General features: G+C 35.2%; 1 protein-coding gene across 1 annotated transcript in view; it reads left to right on the forward strand.

The window, feature by feature from the left end:
- The window catches only part of LOC128989148 (serine-protein kinase ATM), a 32,442-nt gene that overhangs the window by 8,474 nt on the left and 1,696 nt on the right, over window positions 1-22,272 (forward strand). Inside the window, exons 7-24 of the mRNA XM_054411016.1 lie at window positions 58-253; window positions 2,011-2,116; window positions 2,248-2,397; window positions 2,974-3,158; window positions 3,739-3,883; window positions 4,556-4,869; window positions 5,997-6,223; window positions 7,051-7,166; window positions 8,781-8,798; window positions 10,155-10,299; window positions 11,096-11,209; window positions 11,998-12,104; window positions 12,628-12,744; window positions 13,464-13,622; window positions 15,262-15,407; window positions 16,004-16,110; window positions 16,895-17,009; window positions 17,231-17,394. Coding sequence (XP_054266991.1) covers window positions 58-253; window positions 2,011-2,116; window positions 2,248-2,397; window positions 2,974-3,158; window positions 3,739-3,883; window positions 4,556-4,869; window positions 5,997-6,223; window positions 7,051-7,166; window positions 8,781-8,798; window positions 10,155-10,299; window positions 11,096-11,209; window positions 11,998-12,104; window positions 12,628-12,744; window positions 13,464-13,622; window positions 15,262-15,407; window positions 16,004-16,110; window positions 16,895-17,009; window positions 17,231-17,394 — 2,631 coding nt within the window. The remainder of the gene's footprint in view (window positions 1-57; window positions 254-2,010; window positions 2,117-2,247; window positions 2,398-2,973; window positions 3,159-3,738; window positions 3,884-4,555; window positions 4,870-5,996; window positions 6,224-7,050; window positions 7,167-8,780; window positions 8,799-10,154; window positions 10,300-11,095; window positions 11,210-11,997; window positions 12,105-12,627; window positions 12,745-13,463; window positions 13,623-15,261; window positions 15,408-16,003; window positions 16,111-16,894; window positions 17,010-17,230; window positions 17,395-22,272) is intronic.

Here is a 22,272-nt window from a genome sequence, read left to right on the forward strand (position 1 = left end):
CTATTAACATTTTATAATCAAAATAAGATTCTATTTCATTCTGTTTTGATGTGTCAGGTTTTGAAAGATCCCTCCATCTGAGTGGGCTGCATCACTTGGCTGGACGAGTGAGTGAGAAGCAGAGTTATGAGGCAGCCTGGAGACTAGGCCAGTGGGACCTGCCTCAGCCCAGCCCTGGCGACCAATCACACGAGGCTGCTGTATACAAGAGTCTACGAGCTCTGCATGACAGTGACACAATACAAGCTCTCAGGTATTGGTTCAGGACAGTTTACCCATTTCAGGTTGTCTAGTAGTCGGGAAAAACGGGAAAGTCGGGAATTAGTATTGAAATTCAAAATGATCTTGAAAAGTTGGGATTTAGTCTTTATTTTTATATTAAAGTCAGGAGTTTTCATGATTTTGCCGTGATCGAGCAAGACGGCGATCACGTTTACGTGACCGCGAAAAACAATGATGATGATCTCTACACGCCTGTGGGAGATGTTGACGATTTTGCCACAATCGGGGACTATGACGATGACGTTTCCGGAATCGCGGGAAACGATAATGATGTCTAAACGGCCGCATAAAATGTTCATGATTTTCCGCGATCTCGGGAGATGACGATGACGTTTACGTGACCGCGGGCGACGACGGTGATATTTAAACGGCCGTGGAAAATGTTCATGATTTCCTCCGATTGCGGACGACGATGAAATTTCCGTGACCGTGGGAGATGACGGTGATGTCTAAACGGCCGCAGAAAATGTTCATGATTTTCCCGTGATCGCGGACGACGGCGATGACGTCTTCAAGACCGATGATGGAGGCGATGATTGGAGACGACGATGATGTCTACACGGCCGCGGGAAATGTTCATGATTTTGCCGTGATCGCGGACGACGACCATGACGCTTCTGTAACCACGGCAGTCAATGATGATGTCTAAACGAACGCGGATGTTTTCATGATAAAAATAACAAATTTGCTAGTTAGAATTTTTATTGCTGCATTATTTCGTTACATGAAAACACCACATTATCTTAATACTTCTTTATGATAAAGACAGGGGTTGGTGTAGTATAACCAAATAACCAAATTATTTAGTAAATTTATTTAAGCTATAAAAATTGGTATCGGTATCAAGAATCAAGAATCGATACATTTTGGTATCAACACTCACTAATTGTTGAAAAAACTAGTCTTGAAAAATCTGGAGTTAGTCTTGAAAAGTCTGGAATTAGTCTTGAATTTTATAATGGAAATAAACTAGACACCCTGTTTTTGTATTAATTTTCTTTTGTTTAAAGAGGTTTGCTGCCTCTTTTTCCTTGCATTTGCCTGTCCACATTGGCCACAGAGACCTGTGTGTGGAACGTATCCAGCAAAGCAAGGGGTGAGCCGGTACAGTACAAGGGTGAAATGTACTGATAAAAAGTAGTGGCAGGTACTAGGATCCAAACCCATGACATCATTGCCTTGGGCCCAAAGTTTGTGGGTGCTACTGACTTAGCCACCGACTCACCAACTCTAGTACTACTCCAGTGTTTTGGATTTGTACAATCCTGTAATTCATTTTTGTTTTGGAGTTGTGGTTGGAAACTTCTTCTTAATTGGATGATCAGAAGTAGAGCAGTCAAAAATATCTGTGTCAATGTTCTTTCCTTTTCTTTCAATATTTTACCAAAACGCAACCAATCTCAACTTCAAGTTTAAGTTGCACTTAAGTTGATTGGTTTCAAAGTTGGAAGAGCTTTAGTTGCCGGAAGATCAGACAACTGGACAAACAGTGTGGGACACCATCAGTTCATTGCTTTACGGTAGTTTGATCTTTTAATTTATCATTCGAGACTCTCACAGTAAACGTTGGTGTAAAATTATTTTTGAATATTACTGTCACAAAAATTATCTTTAGACTAGACCAATATCAGGGGTTTAAAACAATTTTTGGCTGTTTAGTTCTCACACCAAAAGACCCTTACGTTTTTTAGAGTGTTAAGAATTGACAATGTTCTGTTGTATGTGCAGTGTGGTGAGACAAGCAAGATCTTTAGTGATGGATTCCTTGGCTATCACCAGTCTAGAGGCAGCCACCAATGTGTACACACCTCTGGCTAAGCTACAGGCTCTGCAGGTACAGTGGTCTTCTGTAATCTAATATTCTTGAACCAATGGTTAGTTCTAATCTCAACTTCATTGTCATTGTATTGTATTGCATTGAATTTTTTACAGTATTTCACAATATTATTTATATTCTGTTTTCAGGAAATTGAAGACTTTGCAACGCTGGGTTTCACTCAAGTAACTGACAAATGGAAAAACCAGGATAAAATAGGATGGAACAACTTTACCGACGTCGAACAGATCATGGCTCAAAGAATGGCTTTGCTCAAACTTACCTCAGGCCAGGAACAGGTAAATATGTAATTTCTCTGCAATTTTTAACAATTTATTCTTTTTAAGTTAGGAATGATTTCCTCGCGATAAAATTAGTTTTATTGAGTTTAACACAGAGAAGTAAGAAACAGAGGGTACACATGGTACACTTTAGTGGTGTCTAGCACTAGTACTAATGTCTAGGCCAAACTCCAACTTGCTCACGGTGGAAGACCCTGTGCTCTGTGCAATAGGAATTTCACACAGTGCTTGCCGTTCGGGCTTTTCCTTGCTCCTCACTCCGGCACAACATACCAGAGTTTAAAGTGCTCGGTCATCCCATAACTTGTTTCTTCTGTAAAACACTGTTGGTCTGGCTAAACCTGGAAATACAAAGGAACCTGCAGACCTTTATAATCTGTTCACAAAATTTAGGCGTTTTAGGGGGGAGGTTTCCTGTGTTACCCACCACTTAAATTAACTTATTGTTTATATCAGCTGATCAGTTGTCAGTTGTTTCAAAGTTAGCATGAGGTGGAGGTGATGGAATCGCTCCCCCTCAAACCCCCTACATTTTGTAAACCGAGTATGAATGTAGCCTACGTGCTGTTACAGGAGAGACTAGTCAAGGTAGTGACAGAACTGTGTGAGGTTGCCAAGACTGAGGGGTATCACAGTGTGGCACACAACTGGCTCTTGTCACTGTCAGGGTTGTCACATCTGCCTCCTCATCTACTGTGCTGTGTGCAATTGCTACAGGCTCAGATATACTGGGACAAACAGGAGACAGATACAGCCAGGTGAGTTATATGTATATTATCTTTGTTAGAAACCAGGGATTTGTTGTTTTTTTAGTCCATTGTTGGATTTAGAATTTATGAAAATTTTGGGTTGAGGTTTATGGGTTTTGTCTTTTGTGCAACAACTTTGTTGGGAGTGTGTGACACTATTGCGCTATCTCCGCAATTGAATGGCATTTGTGTACAAATTTTCCACGATGATGGTCAATGATAACGTTTCCGTGAATGTGGAAGACAATGGTGATGTCTACAAGACTACGGTGGATATAAATGACTTTGCCGAGATCGCTAATGACTAGATTACTATGTCATGTACACATGTCAATTATGTGGTAGATATTCATCTGCGAAAACAACAACATTGTATTGGCAACAAATTAATCAAATCTAACGATGGCAATGTACCAATAATCTATATCCTGATCTATGGCGTATGAAACAGTAACCAGATATAGTGTTGTTACCAATCACATTTAAGTTCACTTGCCGTTTTTCTAGACAATATCTTCTTGTGTTTCATTTGTTGATTGTGCAGAATTGTGCTTTTTTTTTCATAAAGCTACTTACAACAATGTTCCAGACATCTTCTGCGTAGACTTGTTGGACAGCTGAAGGACTCGGACCAGACAACATTGTACGCAAGGACGTTGCATACCTACGGATCCCTGGTAGCTCACACTCGGACCGAGCAAGCTCAGCAGATATTGGAGAAATATCTCATGCCAGTTAGTATTTAGTTGACTAAATTATCATAGTTTTTAATCAAAATCCATCCAACCTTATAAAAATTGTTACAGCTCGCTTTAGGTAAATTGAAACCTTCTGTTTCTACTAACTTGTTGCTTCTTATAATGTTTCCCAAACATTCAACTGCATTACTTATCAAATTACTAAGTACCCAGTTTAAGAGCAGGGACTGGATGATTGATGGACAAGGACAGTAGACTCATAAACTGTAGAGTCAATATTAACACCAGTTTAATAGGTGTTTCATTTGAACTTTGGAATTACATATTATTTAACTAATTACTCATAGTATTATGATACACTGGTATTTCTTTATTCACTTCAAATTTTTTGAGCAGTTTTGTGTTTGGCACTAACAAGAAGTTACACATTCCCATTTATCTTTTAAAAACATTTATATTCATACTTGATGGTGCAGGAAAAAGGTATTCTTTGACATTTCTATTTGCTGCCGTTTAGCTTGTTGCATTGCAAGAGGTTGAACAATTAAATGACGCACTTTAGTCAAAAGACATCAGCTTGCTTTTGCAATGAAAGTTCTTATTGACAAAAGTAGTTTGAAAGCTTCTACATTTATCCTACATTTTGCTTGAATTTATTTTTTTGTGTCACCCTGTAATAGATATAGTTAAATTTCACTTGCATTTTAGGCAGTGGATAACTCTGGCGAAGACTTCAAACTGTCAGCGGCCTCGTCGTTGGCTCGCTACGCAGACGCAGAGTATCAAACACTCCTCAACTACGTCAAATCATCTGAGTACTCCAGCAAAGTGAAAAGCATCACAGAGTCGGTGACGAGTGCGCAGAAACTAATCACCGCAACCGCTAAGATAGACGCTGACCGACAAATCAGACAGGATCTACAGAAGACGATCAACATGCACGACAAACAGAGCAAGATTGACCAGATGGAGGTGGAAAATGCCCAGAGAGAGCTCGACAACTTTCTCATCCTAGCCATTAGGTAAAACCATTGACCAAAACTTGTTTACGTAACCTAGGCTTGTTAAATGGGTACCGAAGTAGACATCCATTGTATAAAAATCAGCTGTTCAATTTTGTTAAGCAAATAGGACATAGTTTAATGAGCCACTCATACAATGTGCAATTGTCAAAATTTCATCTTCTCCTTTTGTTTTTGGTATATAGATTTTTTATGTAAATTAAAAGATGTTATAGTTTAAGTTTACGGGAAGTTGTACTTAAAATTTGACTTGGTCAAAAAGTCTTGGTGTGACAGAATTCAGTAATTTAGGTCAGTACACTCTATTGTGGTGGTTCAATTGATAATTGCATTCATGTTTACTCTAAAACTTGCCACAAATTTAACATGCAGATGAGATGGCTACTTTTATCAATGATAGTAGTCAAAGTTTGTAATTACGAGACAATAGAATTTATTCACAAACTTTTACTCAAATCTGATGCATTCTTATTCAGGTGTTGGGTAGCTGAGTGGTTGAAGTGCTCGCCTGGTAGTCAAAAAATTGCCAGTTCAATCGTGAGAAAAGTTAGTAGCTTTTTGAAGGATCAAAACGAGACCAGATTTCCTTGGTCATTGAGCTTTTAATAAATGGTCCTGGAGGATTACAGCTGGTCTTAGTCGGGAACAGAGCTGCACAAGGCATCTCACTTCAATCATTCTACTCTTAACCTTCACTCATATGTTTGTTAAAATACGGGCCTAGTTTGTACCTCAATTCGAAATATAATCAATACACTTTTTAGAGTTTGTCAGTAGCTTTTTTATCTTGGTTTGTCCGTCCACATGGGCCACAGAAGCATGTGCTTGGAATGTATCCAGCAAAGCAAGTGGTGAGCCGGTACAGTAGGAGGTGGAACTGCACTGATAAAAAGTATTGGCAGATACCAGGATCCGAACCCTTGACATTGCTTCTTTGGACCTGAGTCTGTGGTGCTACCGATTGAGCCACCGACTAACCATCAATAAATAATAATATTATAATGAAGTATTATTCTGAAAAAAAGGAATCAAAATTATTAGGTACTGGGTTACCGAAGCATTGTACTGTTCTCTGAAAATACGTAGATAGTTAGATAGATATAGTTGCATGTTGTCTGTTGTTGCAGACACTACCTACTGAGCCTAGAGCTGGGCGATGGCCAGGACTTGTGTGTGTTCCGTGTGGCGTCGCTGTGGCTAAACAATTATGACAACGAGGAGTTGGTGGCTGAGCTGGAGGAACGGATCTTCCTAGTTCCGAGTTACAAGTGGCTGCCGGTGCTACCCCAACTGGCCGCTCGTATCAGAGAGAACACGGATCAGCCCAGCACTGCCACACTGCACAGACTTATTGGTGAGACAAAACATTCAGGAGTAGTGAGTGTTGAATAATTTATGTTGCCAATGGAAATTTTGTATTTTTTTCAACTTCACAGGCTTAATTTTCCATGTAACATTTTAAGAACATGTAATTTAATGTTAATACATAATTATTTAAGATGAAATAAGAATTTGTAATTAAACTCTACATCACGTGATCAATTTAGTTTGAATATTATCATTAGCTAATTTATGAACAGTTGACTAGTTTTTAAAGGGAGTTCAGAATTAGTTTAAAGTGGCTACTACACTTTTAATTAAGAAAACCTTCAACTGATATTTTAAATGACTAATTAGTAAATTTTTTTACTAACGACAAATTTGTTGATTGTAATAAGTAGTCAGTAGCAACATAGATTGAACATACTCCCTCAAAAGATTTGCCATTCTTATGGATTAGCTGAAGACAAGTTTAATGTTGTTCTGTACGGTGTTGCTGGGGGCTTGTTTATTTGACCATCTGTTTCTTGTTATTGCAACTAGTTTAACCAAATAAACCAATTGAATTGTTAACAATAGCTTGCCCTCCTAATTTATAAAAAAAAGTAAAGCACATTGTAAAATTAATTTTAAAATAAGATAGACAAAATTTTGTAGACACTAGCGCACATTGTCATCAACATGAACTGGACAAATAAAACTTGCTTCAGATTTCACAGTAGGATGAGAAGTCTACTTGTGTTGCTTAGTCTATGGTAGCGCACATTGCTAAAATAAAAGCAAATAATTACCTCCTCAGTGTGCATACTTTCTGGCAAACTAAGAGTTTCGAGTTCATTTCAAGTGTGTTTGTATTGTCAGAGAGGTGTGCCAGGGATCACCCCCACCACGTGCTGCCTCTTATCTTGGCATTGGCAAACACATACAAAGACGCAGAATACAGTCAGTCCTCCATCAACACAGGGGCCAAACCTGAGGTAAGATTATGTTGCAACTGGGCTTCTTAGCCAATAATAAATTCATCACTAATACAAATATTATAATTATAGGTTTTAAATCTAATAGAACATCTGGCTGTTCAAACTTTGACTATCAATAGAATTAGACATTCTATCCTCATATTTAAATTATTGCCAGCTTTTAAGGGGGCTGTAACTGAAAAAAATTATTGAAAACTGTAAAATTATTTCTTATCTTTTTGAAGGAATTTTTATTTTATCTCTGGTGTTGTGTGCAATTCCTATTAAACTCAATAATGCCGTCAACTTCCACCCAAGCCGGACACTGTTTACTTAAGGTGGGCCTCTTCCGCCAGCTAAGCCACACATTATTGAGCTTAGTCAGGATTGCACATGTCGGGAATCGAACCGTAAAAAGACCTCAGTGCTACACTCGTCAGTGTCAGCCTTAGCCGACTGAGCTACAATGCCACCATCGGCCGACCGGGCAATTTGCAGTTATAAGCAAGCACACGACGACACTAGCGCTCCTAGGTCTGATTCAACGAACTGCTTGAGTGCCAGTGGGTTACAGTACGACTGCTACTTTTAATCATTCGCTATGAACGTTAGTTTTTCATGTGTTTCTTCTCTCACCTATCTTTAGAATAAGAGTAGTAAAAGAGTTTAAAATAGGCAGTCACAATCCCCTTAAGTCAACATTGACGTAGTTGAAGTGAGCCACCAACAGATTGTGTTGATGTCAATTACTTATTTCAGTTTAATACACATTTTCAAGAAAGCCAAATTAAAAGGACAATTTATTGTCAACTATAGCATGTTCTATTTCACATAAAATATTAAAGTACCAAAAACTGTTGGAGAAAATGTAATTTTGTATCAGCGCACTCTTTCTCCGACACATTCAACTGTGTTCTATTTGAATAAAAATGTACTACAGCTCTGTCTATATAGGTGGGATGTCTACTTCAGTATACAAAAATCAATAATTTAACAAAATTGTGACAAAATGCATTGATTTGTTATAGTAAAGGTCTAAAGCACTAAAGAATTACCAGCTTACCATACTTCTTTATAATCTCAGGCTGGGTAGTCCTTCAATTATACACCTTTGAAAGGTTTAAATGGTTCACAGTTCAAGATAAGTCTAAATATCACAAAAGGTAACCTCTCAAAATAACTTCCAGCTTGTTTTAAAATTTTCTATTGCAAATAAGCAGCTGTTGACAAGAATACAACAATAAGCTAAAACCATATACCGTAAAAACAATTGATACATTTTTTCAGTTTCAATACATGAGATTGTTTACAATCGATATTTAAAACAGCAAATTTTTGCTCCCTATGGAAAAAAAGCTACTTTAGACCCACAAAGCATGTATTTAACAGCTGGTGCTGTTGTACAACAAAAAAGTGTTTTAAGTTGAGTATTGTATGGGTAGTTGTATTGTTGTTAATATTTTAAAATCTGGTGTTTTTGATGAACATTTTATTGGTGTGACCACTCCGACAAAAGCTAAACAAATATTTACTTGCTTCAAACTGGTGTTTCGGCTTGCTGTTGACTACTTTAGAACAGCTGTTAGATATAAGAATATACACAAGCATTAAACTGTGATTTGTTTTTTACAGATGGCTGGGTATATGAAGGTATTGTTGTTTTATTATATTGGTGTTTTGTCTGTCTGCACTTTTGCCTATCTAATCACATGGGTGAAATATGTGGAGGCAGCTTGTTCATTTGATAAAACTGGTATCATTTGTTTGATTTGTTTAACTGTTTTTAATCAATCGATTTTCAAGATTACGTCTGTTGATTATTCCCGATTTACAACAAACTGTAACAAACATTAACTATACCTTTTTAAGGTAAAATAAAAATATTGCTGTGAGATTCAATCTAAATTTAAACTTGTAATCCTATTACATATTATATTCGCTTTAAAATTATGTTAATTTTGACTGTAAAATACTTTATACTAAGGATTCTTAATTCTTATTAAATTTTGAGTTTACTTTTTTACTATATTTCCGAACTTTTCAATTAGATACATTAAATAAAATTAGATACATTGAATTTGACACAAAACAATTGAAAATTTAAAATCAATCAGCTATAACTTTTTATTGCCTTGAATGCAATTTTATTGTAATGACTATTCACTCACTTATAGGCAGTGTTTCCACATTTCTGCTTTAGCTTATCCCTGGAACGCTTTGGTTTGGGTTTCAATCTGGATGTATGTATTATATTAAATTAAAAAATACTGCAAGCCTTATAGTTGGGATCTTGTAGTGCTAAATTTGTGCAATAGAATAGACTAACTAACAAGTAAACATTATAAATACACATCACATGCATACACTAAGAATAAAATCAAAATCGTATTTCATACCACAACTACCCCCTAAAAAGTCAAAAAAATATTGAAACTAATTGGCCAAATTTCATTTCAATCACTAAGCCTAAGCCATACCTTGCTCATCGTACAGTTAACATTATTTAACACAATTATTTGCAGCTAATTGGTAGTTTCCAATGTAAATAATGGATATTAGTGGAACTTGTATTAACAAGTGTCATTCTTCAAACTGTTTAATCTCTATAATTGAACATAATGAATGCTCTTCAGGAGTAACTTTTTAATTTAAATAATTTGAATCTATAACCTGTTATACTAAAACAAAAATCATTTCTAAAAATATAAAAGTGCATTGTGTACATCAATTTGCACAACATTTTATCATTGGTTCTGTTCCGGTTCACCTCAACAATGTACAGTCTCTGCTGATTTGTCTTGTACTAATTATTTCAACCAAATTACTTAAAGGTACCAAATAAATTGAAGGTCATAAATAAAATCTAAATTTTTACAAAATCAAGTACTTTTATTACATTAATTGCTCAACGTTCGTAATGTATCCAAACATGTTTGTAAGTCTTCATTTCAATTTAAATTGAAATGCAAATCAACACCCTTCACAAAACATTTGTATTTTTCCCAGGGAAGAGTAGTCGGAGCTCAGAAAATGTTGGATAGCCTTAAACAGAAGGAACCTCTAAAGACACTAATCCGTGATATGCAGAAAGTCGCAGAAGCCTACATCAGTTTTGCATACTTTCCTCACACTGGCGGAAACGCCACCAAGGGTGAGTGGTCGGAGTGGAAAGTGTTATGTTCTGATAACTTTACAATACATGTACAACGAATGAGCAGGGATTGTTTCTTGGTTTTTTCAAACTGATAAAATACCTTTCAAACTTGAAAAACGTCCAGGAAAACTTGGGTGTTTAGTGAAAGTCAATACCATACGAGGTAAGAAAGTTGATGATTTTTTTCTGGTTTACTGTCTTTTAGCAATGGTCTATTGACTTTCAGGCAAAAGGTTGTATCTTTAAAAAATCAATTTTTTTGTTACATACGACAGTTTTGAAACCCCTCAACGAGCAGCCTCTACGCAACAAACAAACCGTTGTATCTCTATCTCTTTTTACTTTGGGAAATACGTTTCATGTCTCATTTGGCATATTTCAATACACATGAAAATTTAATTTAAGAGAATATTCATATCTAAAGAATTAACCCCATAAACCCTTAGTCCAATAATGCTGGTTCACAAATAGACATAGGTTTACACGTTTCGTACTAATTTTCATCAAAATCAGATGACTTTTGTTTGATTTATTGTGCTAATGGACTCATATATGGATTTGAACGGATGGTGTTTTTTCCCTTTGGGGACATCAAAACGAAAAAAGTAAATCGGTCCCGGGTCCAGGATTTTCTATGAGACCTATGAACGGTAATAGCTCTACTATGTGGTAAATTCACTAAGACAAATAAAAGCTTACCCCTATGAAGGTATAAAGTGGTATTTCATTCTTGGTTTAAAGATACTTCAGCAATTATAGTTAAAACTATTGTTTTGTCATCATTCTGTTGCAGTGCACAAAATCCCAAAGACTGAACCGATAACGAAACTGAAGCAGATGAGTCATGTTTTGTGTCCTACTGTGACTACGCCCGTCAGCAGGTCTGCCAACTACAAGGAAATTATTGGTGAGTAAACTTGTTTCGGCACAATAGATATAGTTATAAATAGTTCATTTTATTGTTCTTTTTACATCAAATATTAATTAATTGGAAATGTTCTTTTATGTCTTAGCTATCCTATAAAAATGAATTTTTGCCTTGCAAAGTATCAGATCAATCAGATCTGTATCAAGAAAGTGTAGTATGCTATACAGTATATAGTATATAGTATGCCAATAAATAGTGCAATACTGTTCACACTCTCCAACTTAATACCTAAACACCAAATTATTTAATTGCTTAATGCTTACAATACGTATTACATCTTTCTTAAATCCAGCAGATTATAGCAAATTCAGCATGTATCAGAAAGACTTTTTAACTTGCTTCAGATTTTGGCTATAAGTCAAAAACGATGCAGGCACCAACAGGTATGGTAAGGCAGTAGGCTTTATTAGTTGCCACTGGATTCCTATGATAAATAAGTTAGGAAATTCTGGTTGGAAGCCTGTTGAACAGGAAGTGGAGTGTGGAGAAAATATCCTTCCACATATTGTTTGAAAGCCCAGTACTGTATTGTTAAATCTTGCAAAGTCTGTTTGCCTACCATAAGAGAATGGAAATGAAGAGAATTGTAAGAAGGGGTTGTCAAGAAAATTTTAAGGTTCTTTAAGATTTGGGATTTTGTTAAATTGAGTTTCTAAGATTGAGGGTGCACAATAAGATGCAAGATTGCAGGGATAATTAACTTAGCCTACTTGTTTGAAATTTGGTTTTAACTGATGACACTAATATTGTTTACCTTTTGTTTGCAGGCATAAAAGGGTTTGCTGAAACATACTGGTCTGTTGGTGGGATAAATGTTCCCAAGAAGATAATGTGTATTTGCACTGATGGAGTCAAAAGGCCTCAATTAGTCAAGGTTAACAAAATTATGTTTACTGTTTAAAAATTGTTGTTAGCCTACACCCTAATTTTTAAATTTAGGCTTTGCAAAAAACATTGACATTTGCTGATAAAACTTCACTTAAATGTAAACTTGGTGGTTTTCTTGACTTTGTTTCCCCGTACAGATAATACAATTTTCAAAATTCAAAATGTTTTTAAAGCTTTCTCTGCACAAGTTTTAAGCTGCTTCAATGGAAATCAGAACATAAAGATGTAATTTATTTTACACTGATACTATCTAAACAATATTTAAACTTGATTTATTTCAAAATAAAAATACAAACTTTCATCTTTTTAACTATTTGTGATCCTATTAGGTTATTTGTTGTTGTGTCAACAAGTAGTGCAATTTTCTGGTTTAGTTGCTTGTTGCTCCCATTTGTTTATTATATTGGTTTGGTCGGAAATTTGATAATCATGCTAGATCTGATCAAAATATACCAATCCAACCCTACATAAGTCGATAGTGTTTGCAGTATTGTGCTTGTATGTTTCAGGGCAATGATGACTTGAGACAAGATGCTGTTATGCAACAAGTGTTCACGATCATGAACTCTTTGTTGAGTGAGAACAAGGAAACGCGACGTCGCAGACTGCTCATCCGGACCTATAAGGTTAGATAGTATATACACAAACTTAATTTAATTTCTATTAGATGTTGTAAAAAGATATATTTATTTTAATGGCCACCTATTTTTTTTCTTTTTGCTAGATTTGTTTGCAACGCTAACCCTGGTAAATAATAGTCCTGAATGCAAACTTGTAGTGTTTAAAGTTATGGTTTGCACAGCTCTTTTGATAATAAAAATACGATAGTTATTTGTTTGAACTAAGGTCTCCAATGTATTCCAGTCAGGGTTAAGTGGGGTAGTTCAAATCTGACACCAGGCTAGTTATTTACTTTTCCCACTACCTAGTCTGATCCCACCCGTAAACGACGATTAGCCTCATCAAAATGGCGGATAAAGTTGTGAGAGAAAATCTACACATCCAATCTCATTTGTTTGGTAGGTTTCTGTAGGAATTGGGATTAAGTTATATTGAAAATTACCACATCAAAACTCCCTCAAACTATTACGCTAATATTCTATGCCCAAACCCTATTCTCCATTCAAACAATCGGTGATGAACTTTAATCGGGTTGACCCCAAACCATAGAAATAAAAAATGATGGAAGTAAAGATCACAATTCTGGTGTCAGGTTTTCACTGATTGGTGACAAAAGAAACTTTATCACATTTTAATAGATTGTATAATAATCCTCCTCCTTTCTACGCCAACTAATGACCTCCGAACTAATTTCAACACCATTTGTTTTCTTTCTGTTATTCAGGTGGTGCCTTTGTCGCAGCGCAGTGGTGTAATAGAGTGGTGTATAAACACTACACCCATCTCTACGTACCTAATAGGGGGAGGAGGAGTGGTGGGGGCTCACACCAAGTACCGCAAAGACTTAGACTGGCTGCCAGCTGTGTGTCGTCAGAAAGTTGCGGTAAGTATAAATGTGCTTTCATTGTTTCAAAGTTACAATAATACAATTTCTAAGAACTCAGGGCAACCACAAAGGTAAATCTAATAGTAGGCCCCTACTTGAAGCTGGGGTAGCACAAATGTAATTTCTTGCTATCCCAAGTTTATACAGGGTGTCTACAGCGCCTAGATATCCTTGATCTTCTATAAATGTCCTCGATATTGTTGTTCGTTAGAGATGTACTCGAAAACCCACAGAATTTTATAATTTATTACAAAGGTTCATAACTTTCTTGCATTTGCCTACATAGGCCAGAACCTGTGCAGAAAATGAATCTAGAAAAGCAAGATTTGAGCAGGTACAAATCAAGAATGGGCTGTACCACTGTACTGATAATAATCGCCCAATTTTGGATACTGTATTTTTTTTTACTTAGGAAGTAATAAATTGTATAAGCCACAATATTTGTTACTGATTCAGGTCTATATGAAGTTTTTTCTTTGAGTTTGAGCAAAGTAAAGGTTAGAGGTGGATTTGAATTGTGATATTTTCTAATTTAATTTTGATTTTACTAACGAACATAAAACTTTTCAGCTGTTTTGCTACTAAGGTTTTTTTGACAGTGTGTTTTGTAGTAGAATGTAAATATTTCATCATAATTTACTGTAGTAAAGGTAAACGTCACCTAATTTGCCGCTCTAACATAAATTGTCTTGTTTACATAATACAAGTTTGTTTATAAGGTCTCTGACAATTACAAATACCCCCGCCGCAGCAAACCTGCAGACTAAGCGAATTTCCATTTGACTGATTGGATTTACACTGAAATGTCTACTAAAAAATATAACATTAATTACCTATTTAAATAGAATTAGTTTAACAAGTACTTAGGTTTGCTGCATCAGAGAGGGTAAAACTGTTTTTTTTTTTTTTTTTTGTAAAATGTTAATAGTTAGTAAGAAATAAAAACATTTTCCAAATTTGATCAAAATAGGTTCATAAACAAGCAAACTACAACAGTTTACTTATCCTCCATAAGAATAACATAGGAATTTTAAATTAACAATTTTTTGGAATTTTCTCCGTAACCATTAGGCGCATAATAACGCTTCAATATACTAAATTATTTGTTTTTTTAAGCTCTACAAAATGGTTTGGAAAGAAATTGCTAAATTTTATGTTTTTTGGGTCAAAAATGGGAAAAACCAATTTTTACCCCATAAAACGCCCCGTAAACCCCCGTTCCCATGGTCCGATCAAGCTGGATCGCGAACTCGTTCGAATAAACGTAGGTTTACACGTTTGTACCAAATTTCATCAAAATCGGATCATTTTTGCTCGAGTTATCGTGCTAACGGACACATATATATATATATATAAATATATAAATATATAAACATATAAATATATAAATATATATATATATATATGAATTTTAACGGATGGTGTTTTTGGCCTCTAAGGACCTCAAAACGAAAAATAAAATCGGTCCCGCGTCCAGGTCTTACCATGAATACTACGGTAATAGCTTATTCCCTATATGGGAAATTCGCTAATATTCCCTATATGGGAAATTCGCTAAAAACCCAAATTTTTTAAGGCACGTCGGGAAAACACTGTGATATTTTAGGAAAGCTAAAGCCATTTATTGATATTCTAGGATGTAGCCAAATCCAGTGTTGCTACAAAACTGAAGGTGTTCAAAGAGATTTGTGCCAATTTCAAACCGGTGTTCCGGCACTTCTTCTTTGAAAAGTTTCCCAATCCAGGAGTATGGTTTGAAAGGAAATTGGCTTATACTCATAGGTAAGTTGTAGTTTTCGATTTTAAATTTTAACAGCTGGTTATAGCTGGTGTGACGTAAGCTGGTATGTGAGCGAAGTGTGGTCTATGTTGGCAGGGGGAGGTGGAGGTAAGGAAAAGATCAAACTGGAAACATTTCCGCTGACTCAAAGTGTTTTATATACTTGAGCACATTAACTGGGACATGAGGACAGTTGACACATCCCGCATGAGGGCACAGAATGTTTTTAAACTAGGCTAGTAGCGATCGGTCAAGTGCCAGCTCACATGTCACAAGCAGGAGGCTACCTTCCTTTGGTTGTATAACTACAGTCAGATAGTAAACAAGAGGCAAAACAGTTTATGCAAGTGAATAGGCTTCCTTCATTGATAATTGAAACATGATTGATGTACGTAAGTTATGCTCTTTATGGTATAGATATATTTTAGACTTGTGTAAAAATTGTAAATTAAGCCTAATTGTCTCAACCAAACATTCTTAAAATGTACTATTTGTGCATGGGTCCCCTTGTGTAATAAGTTTTGTATTTAGGAGAGGATTGGGACCCTCTTTATATAGCCTGTCTGAGATTTTACAATCATAATGGTGATTGTTACAGTGTTGCCACATCCTCCATGGTGGGTTACATCCTTGGGCTTGGTGATAGACACATAATGAACATCCTCATAGACCAGCGTACAGCCGAGGTCATACACATAGACTTTGGTAAGTCACTGAATCGTAACTTGCTTAGTTACATTTTATTTTTGTGTTTATGTTAATGGAATTCTTACATGTTTTTTGGGGGGGGAAATCAAAAACCTGGTGTTGTTACTGTCTAACGCTGACCTTTTGTTCGATAGCATCATTAATTGATAGCCTATGACAAAAGGCATCAAGGTCCGGAAATGATCTTGCATGGAATCGAACTTGTTACATTTAGATTTGAAGGTGAGCAATGTTACCACCACTACACAATGGTTCAGTATTCACTGCGGTTATTGATTAAATATTGACATATCTCTTGGAATGCATTTATAAATTGAAATAAATACTTAAATATAGTTGAAAAGTCCATACAAGTTATTCCAGATGAATGTTAATATGCACCAGGGATCCTGTAATAGTGTGATTGTAATACACATTGTTAGGGTAGGTCAATGCTCCATACTCCTACATTACAATCTAGGCCAGTTAATAAAATATTTAATGTAACCTTATTAATTTAACCTAACAGATTAAATGCGGCTGAATGAGCTGCGTACTTTGACCTTGAGTAGACTGTAATTGTTGTAGTTTATATAAAAAAATCTCGTTTTCTAAGATTTACTTATGATCCTAGTAATCTGGAACAAGCTTAAAAAATCACAAATGACAATTAAGTGAGTAGTAAATTATAAACAAAAGAATTCAAGAGATGCTATGAGAATAAACACAGGTAAATTTAGATTTTCCATTTTATTTTATTGGATAATTAGTAACTAGCGAATGCAACGGAATGTGTTTGCAGGTATTGCGTTTGAGCAAGGTCGCACCCTACAAACAGCAGAGACAGTTCCGTTCCGTTTGACGAGGGACATCATTGACGGCATGGGTGTGTCTGGCATCGAGGGTGTCTTTAGGAGGTGAGTTGACTTAAAAAAGTCATATTATTGACTGAATTAGGAACTCATTACAGTTTAATATTACAATCTTGGTGTGATATGTCCTCACTCATATAAAAAAGTTATCCTGGTAGATAAAAGTTGCTTAAAAGTGCCACCTCCTGCGAACATGTCATGAATAAATAAACTCACAGTGACCAAGTCGCTGAGACTTTATTGAATGTTCATTCTCTCGTGTTCAGGAGCTGTGAGAAGACAATGGAAGTGATGAGAGAATGTGAGTCAACCCTTGTCACAATACTGGAGGTGCTTCTTTACGATCCATTGTACATGTGGACCATCACTCCAGCCATGGCTGCAGCCAAGCAGGGCGGCAAGAGGCCGTCACAGTCACAGCAATCACAAGGTGAGCTCACAATTTGAGATTTTACAGTTTTGTTTTGAGGTTACTAATAGTTTAAATTGTGACAACACTTGCCAAATGTGTAGTGTTCCAACAGTTTTCTTTAGCTTTAGACTATTATAAGATACACATACCTTTACGTCCAGTCCATAGTTCAATAAAGTAATGGTCAAACTGACTATGTTTTGCCTATTCAGGTGATCTTTCGAGAATGTTTCATTCATTAGAACACCTAGTATTCCTACGCGGTTGGACCCTTACTAGTCAAGAACATTCAATAAATACACATAGTGGTTGAAACATTCTTGAAAGATAACTAAACTATGCCTAAATAGGTGAAACATGTAGTGAGTTTGAACATTACTTTGTTGAACTGTGGACGTAAAGTCTGTGTCTGAAAACTGTGGACCTCTTAATTGTCTAAGGGGAGCGATCTGGTCTAGTGGTTAGAGCACGGGACATCGGTCCTGGGTTCAAATTACCAATTGGTTTTATCTAAGTGATAATGCCGCAATCCCTAGGTCTAGCTTGAAGTAATGTGAAAAACAATTAGGACAAAAAATTTGTCTAATAAACAGTTCAGGGGCTACACAATGAATTATGGTTTTCATTCACTGTAGTAAATGTAACCAATTTGATATTAGTCTCGCTTGAGCCACCACTATTAATTCAGTTAATTTGTGTTTTTACCAGGAAAGTTTTGGGGTAGTTTTGATTTTTTCCATTTCTTATGTATTTTGGGGTGCTGAATCCGAATCTGAGGTTTGCCAACAAAAATTCTTGACGCAACATTGACAAAAATGAGAAAAATATGGAAAAAATGATATTTTTTGTAATATTTAGCTTATAACTCAGAAACTATCAACTTTTTGTAATTAGTCTATATTATAAAAATTAAAGTACACAAAATTTGCTACAAAATGTACCCCTAATGTGGTAATCTCCGATGAACCGTTTAGGCTCCAGAGCTATTTGAAAATTGGAACATTTTGTGTTAGTTTTTAAATTTCTCCAATTATTCTGTCAACGACACATATTCATTGTATATGCCCAGGCAAAGGTCTTATATAAATCCAAAGTGTTAAAATTGATTAATTTTGTGTTACTGAACCGTTGAATTTTTATTTAGTGTACAGAAAAGATACACGAACTGTTGCCGTTTAAATTATCCTCGCTCAGAGGGTTGTAATGAGGCAGGTTCTGGCAAACGTTTCGATGCATTATTTGTGAGCATTCTAGCTTGTTCATCTGGACAATTTAAAAAAGGTTAAAAGTATTAAAAATTACACATATAATAATAAGTGATGCCAAAATCAAAACTATCAAAATTAAAATAACACCAATCTGTTAATCATGCAATATCGTATGCACCTGATGACGTGATATTTAGATATACGTAAATAATAAAATGTTATGTATGCATATACTGTTGCCAAGCATTTACATTGTGTGTAGATTTAACAAGTTAATAAATAAAGAGGTGTGCGTTTGGTACTATACTTACTTTCTTACTTACTTAGACTCTAGCATCACAGCCCATTGTACGTCCTCAATCGTATTGGCACCCATTATAAAATTTTCTGTGTAAAATTTCAAGACCGATGCATGGCTTAGAGTGATTGGCATAGTAAGAAATAAAAACATTTTCCAAATTTGATCAAAATATGTTCACAAACAAGCAAACTACAACAGTTTACTTATTCTCCATAAGAATAACATGGGAATTTTTAATTTATAATTTTTTGGAATTTTCTTTGTCACCATTAGGCGCATAATAACGCTTCAATATACTAAATTATTTGTTTTTTGAAGCTCTACAAAATGGTTTGGAAAGAAATTGCTAAATTTTATGTTTTTTGGGTCAAAAATGGGAAAAACCTATTTTTACCCCATAAAACCCCCCGTAAACCCCCGTTCCCATAGTCCGATCATGCTGGATCGCGAACTCGTTCGAATAAACGTACGTTTACACGTTTGTACCAAATTTCATCAAAATCGGATCATTGACGGACACATATATATATAAATATATAAATATATTTATATATATATATATATATGAATTTGAACGGATGGTGTTTTTGGCCTCTAGGGACCTCAAATCGAAAAAAAAAATCGGTCCCGCGTCCAGGTCTTACCATGAGTACTACGGTAATAGCTTATTCCCTATATGGGAAATTCGCTAAAAGGTTAAAAGTATAAAAAAATTACACATATAATAATAAGTGATGCCAAAATCAAAACTATCAAAATTAAAATAACACCAATCAATTAATCTTGTAATATCTTATGCACCTGATGACGTGATATTAACCCTTAATTTGACAGCGTGCCATTATTGGCACATGAGGATTCAAAAAAATGTCACGTTCGCCTGTTAACTTTTTAATTCCAAAAAACGGCGTCCAAAGGTTCTTTGCCTATTGCTATTATGGTTTAGTGCACTATAGTGGATGTTTTGGAAATTACTATCACTTTAGACCAACATATAGAAAAGCAAGTATGGAGGCTTAGTGTAGTAGGTTAGTAAATTACTTTATATTTCAATATTTTAGGCTGTTTACTTATATATCTAAGTGATTTGCACAGATTAAAGATGAGAAAACATAACCCGGGTTAGTAATTAGCTTAAATATGAATATTGATTTTTTTATAAACTTAACAATTTGAGTGTGACAAAAATGGCACATTGCCAAAGAACCAGGGAACAATGAAAATTTTTGGGCGTGCCAAAAATGGCACATTACCAAAGATGCAGTTATTTTTTTTTAGTTTATTGAGCGCGCCTAAAGTGGCACACTGTTTATAAAACAGTGAAAGGTATTTATATTTGTAAATGTATGTCTCTTATTTCCACAAATTGTAAAATAAAAATGTTTTTGTGACGAAAGATTTTTCACTAGGCTGTTTAGAAAAGACTTAGGCTTTACAAAAAATCCCGACCATCCATGGCAACAAATATCCACCAAAAAAGTTTTATTTCCTGCTGAAAGTGAATCTTCTTATATAAAAGTTGACTGTGCATTCCGATAAAGACTTTGGTACTTACAAATATTACACCGTATCGACATATCGTGGAATAACGCATTGCAAGTGCAAGACAATATGTCACTAAAAATTTTAGTTATGGGATTTTTGAATCGCTAACCAAAGAAGTAAAAGACAAGTTCTAAAAGACAAGGATTTACTTCTTCTCACACCAGCTGCTCTGATGTATGTTGAAGAAGTACGCTTTGATGGTGTTGGACAACACCCTTTCTTTGTATACATCAAGAGGTCGATGCAGATTTTGCAAAAATAAAAAATCGTCGATAGAGTGTTCAAAGTGCAATGCGAGGCTGTAACTGAAAGAAAATAGAAATTGTTTTGTGGGGTTTCACCAAAAGTAGATTACGTTTCTTGATGGACATACTCTAATGAAATTTCAAACGATTTTCCTGATAGGCATGACTAATGAAATATCAATAAATTATAGAATAATGTATTTTCTATTGTAATCACATAGTTTTGTAGAGGTTTTACATCTGTATACATTTTAGTTCATTTTTTATAATGACGTTTATACCATTTTATATTGGATTGATAACTTTTGTGGAGTAATTGATTTTTTTATATCTTACATATAATTATAGTTATACAATTTTGATATCCAATATGTGATACTGTCGACTTATTCAACCCCTAAAGTTTATTTTAAAGTGCTATACAGATAAACTTGTTGTATTTAATTCAACATAAGATTCCTAGAGAAATCTCCGCATCTTTGGCAAAGTGCCAAAAATGGAACACATGAAAAAATTGTGAAAAATACTTATAAGAATTTTAAAATTATTTTTTTGAAGTTCCTTTGGACCCTTTTGATTGAAATATTGCAAGGAAAAAGTAGTTTTCAAAAAAAGATTTGTTTGCCAAATTAAGGGTTAAGATATACGTAAATAATAAAATGTTATGTAGGCATATACTGTTTCCAAGCATTTACATTGTGTGTAGATTAAATAGATTGTAGGTCCTAGGGCGTAGGGCATAGGCCTACATGAGAGTGGTAAGGGTTAATTGACTTAAGATAGTCAATACAAATTTTGGCTAGAAAACTAAAACCAACGTTGCCTCACTGCCCCCAACTCAAGAAGCTGTGTGGACATAACTCGCTTAGAGTTTACATTTACATTCGGGTGAAAAAAAAATTAGTATTGGCCTATGGTAACAGTGCCAATCACTCTAAGCCATGCATCGGTCTTGAAATTTTACACAGAAAATTTTATAATGGGTGCCAATACGATTGAGGACGTACAATGGGCTGTGATGCTAGAGTCTAAGTAAGTAAGAAAGTAAGTATAGTACCAAACGCACACCTCTTTATTTATTAACTTGTTAAATCTACACACAATGTAAATGCTTGGCAACAGTATATGCATACATAACATTTTATTATTTACGTATATCTAAATATCACGTCATCAGGTGCATACGATATTGCATGATTAACAGATTGGTGTTATTTTAATTTTGATAGTTTTGATTTTGGCATCACTTATTATTATATGTGTAATTTTTAATACTTTTAACCTTTTTTAAATTGTCCAGATGAACAAGCTAGAATGCTCACAAATAACGCATCGAAACGTTTGCCAGAACCTGCCTCATTACAACCCTCTGAGCGAGGATAATTTAAACGGCAACAGTTCGTGTATCTTTTCTGTACACTAAATAAAAATTCAACGGTTCAGTAACACAAAATTAATCAATTTTAACACTTTGGATTTATATAAGACCTTTGCCTGGGCATATACAATGAATATGTGTCGTTGACAGAATAATTGGAGAAATTTAAAAACTAACACAAAATGTTCCAATTTTCAAATAGCTCTGGAGCCTAAACGG

This window comes from Macrosteles quadrilineatus, unplaced genomic scaffold (genome assembly GCF_028750875.1).
Source record: "Macrosteles quadrilineatus isolate MER2022 unplaced genomic scaffold, UCM_ALF_1.0 Scaffold_3__2_contigs__length_128488019, whole genome shotgun sequence".
Classification (NCBI taxonomy): domain Eukaryota; kingdom Metazoa; phylum Arthropoda; class Insecta; order Hemiptera; family Cicadellidae; genus Macrosteles; species Macrosteles quadrilineatus.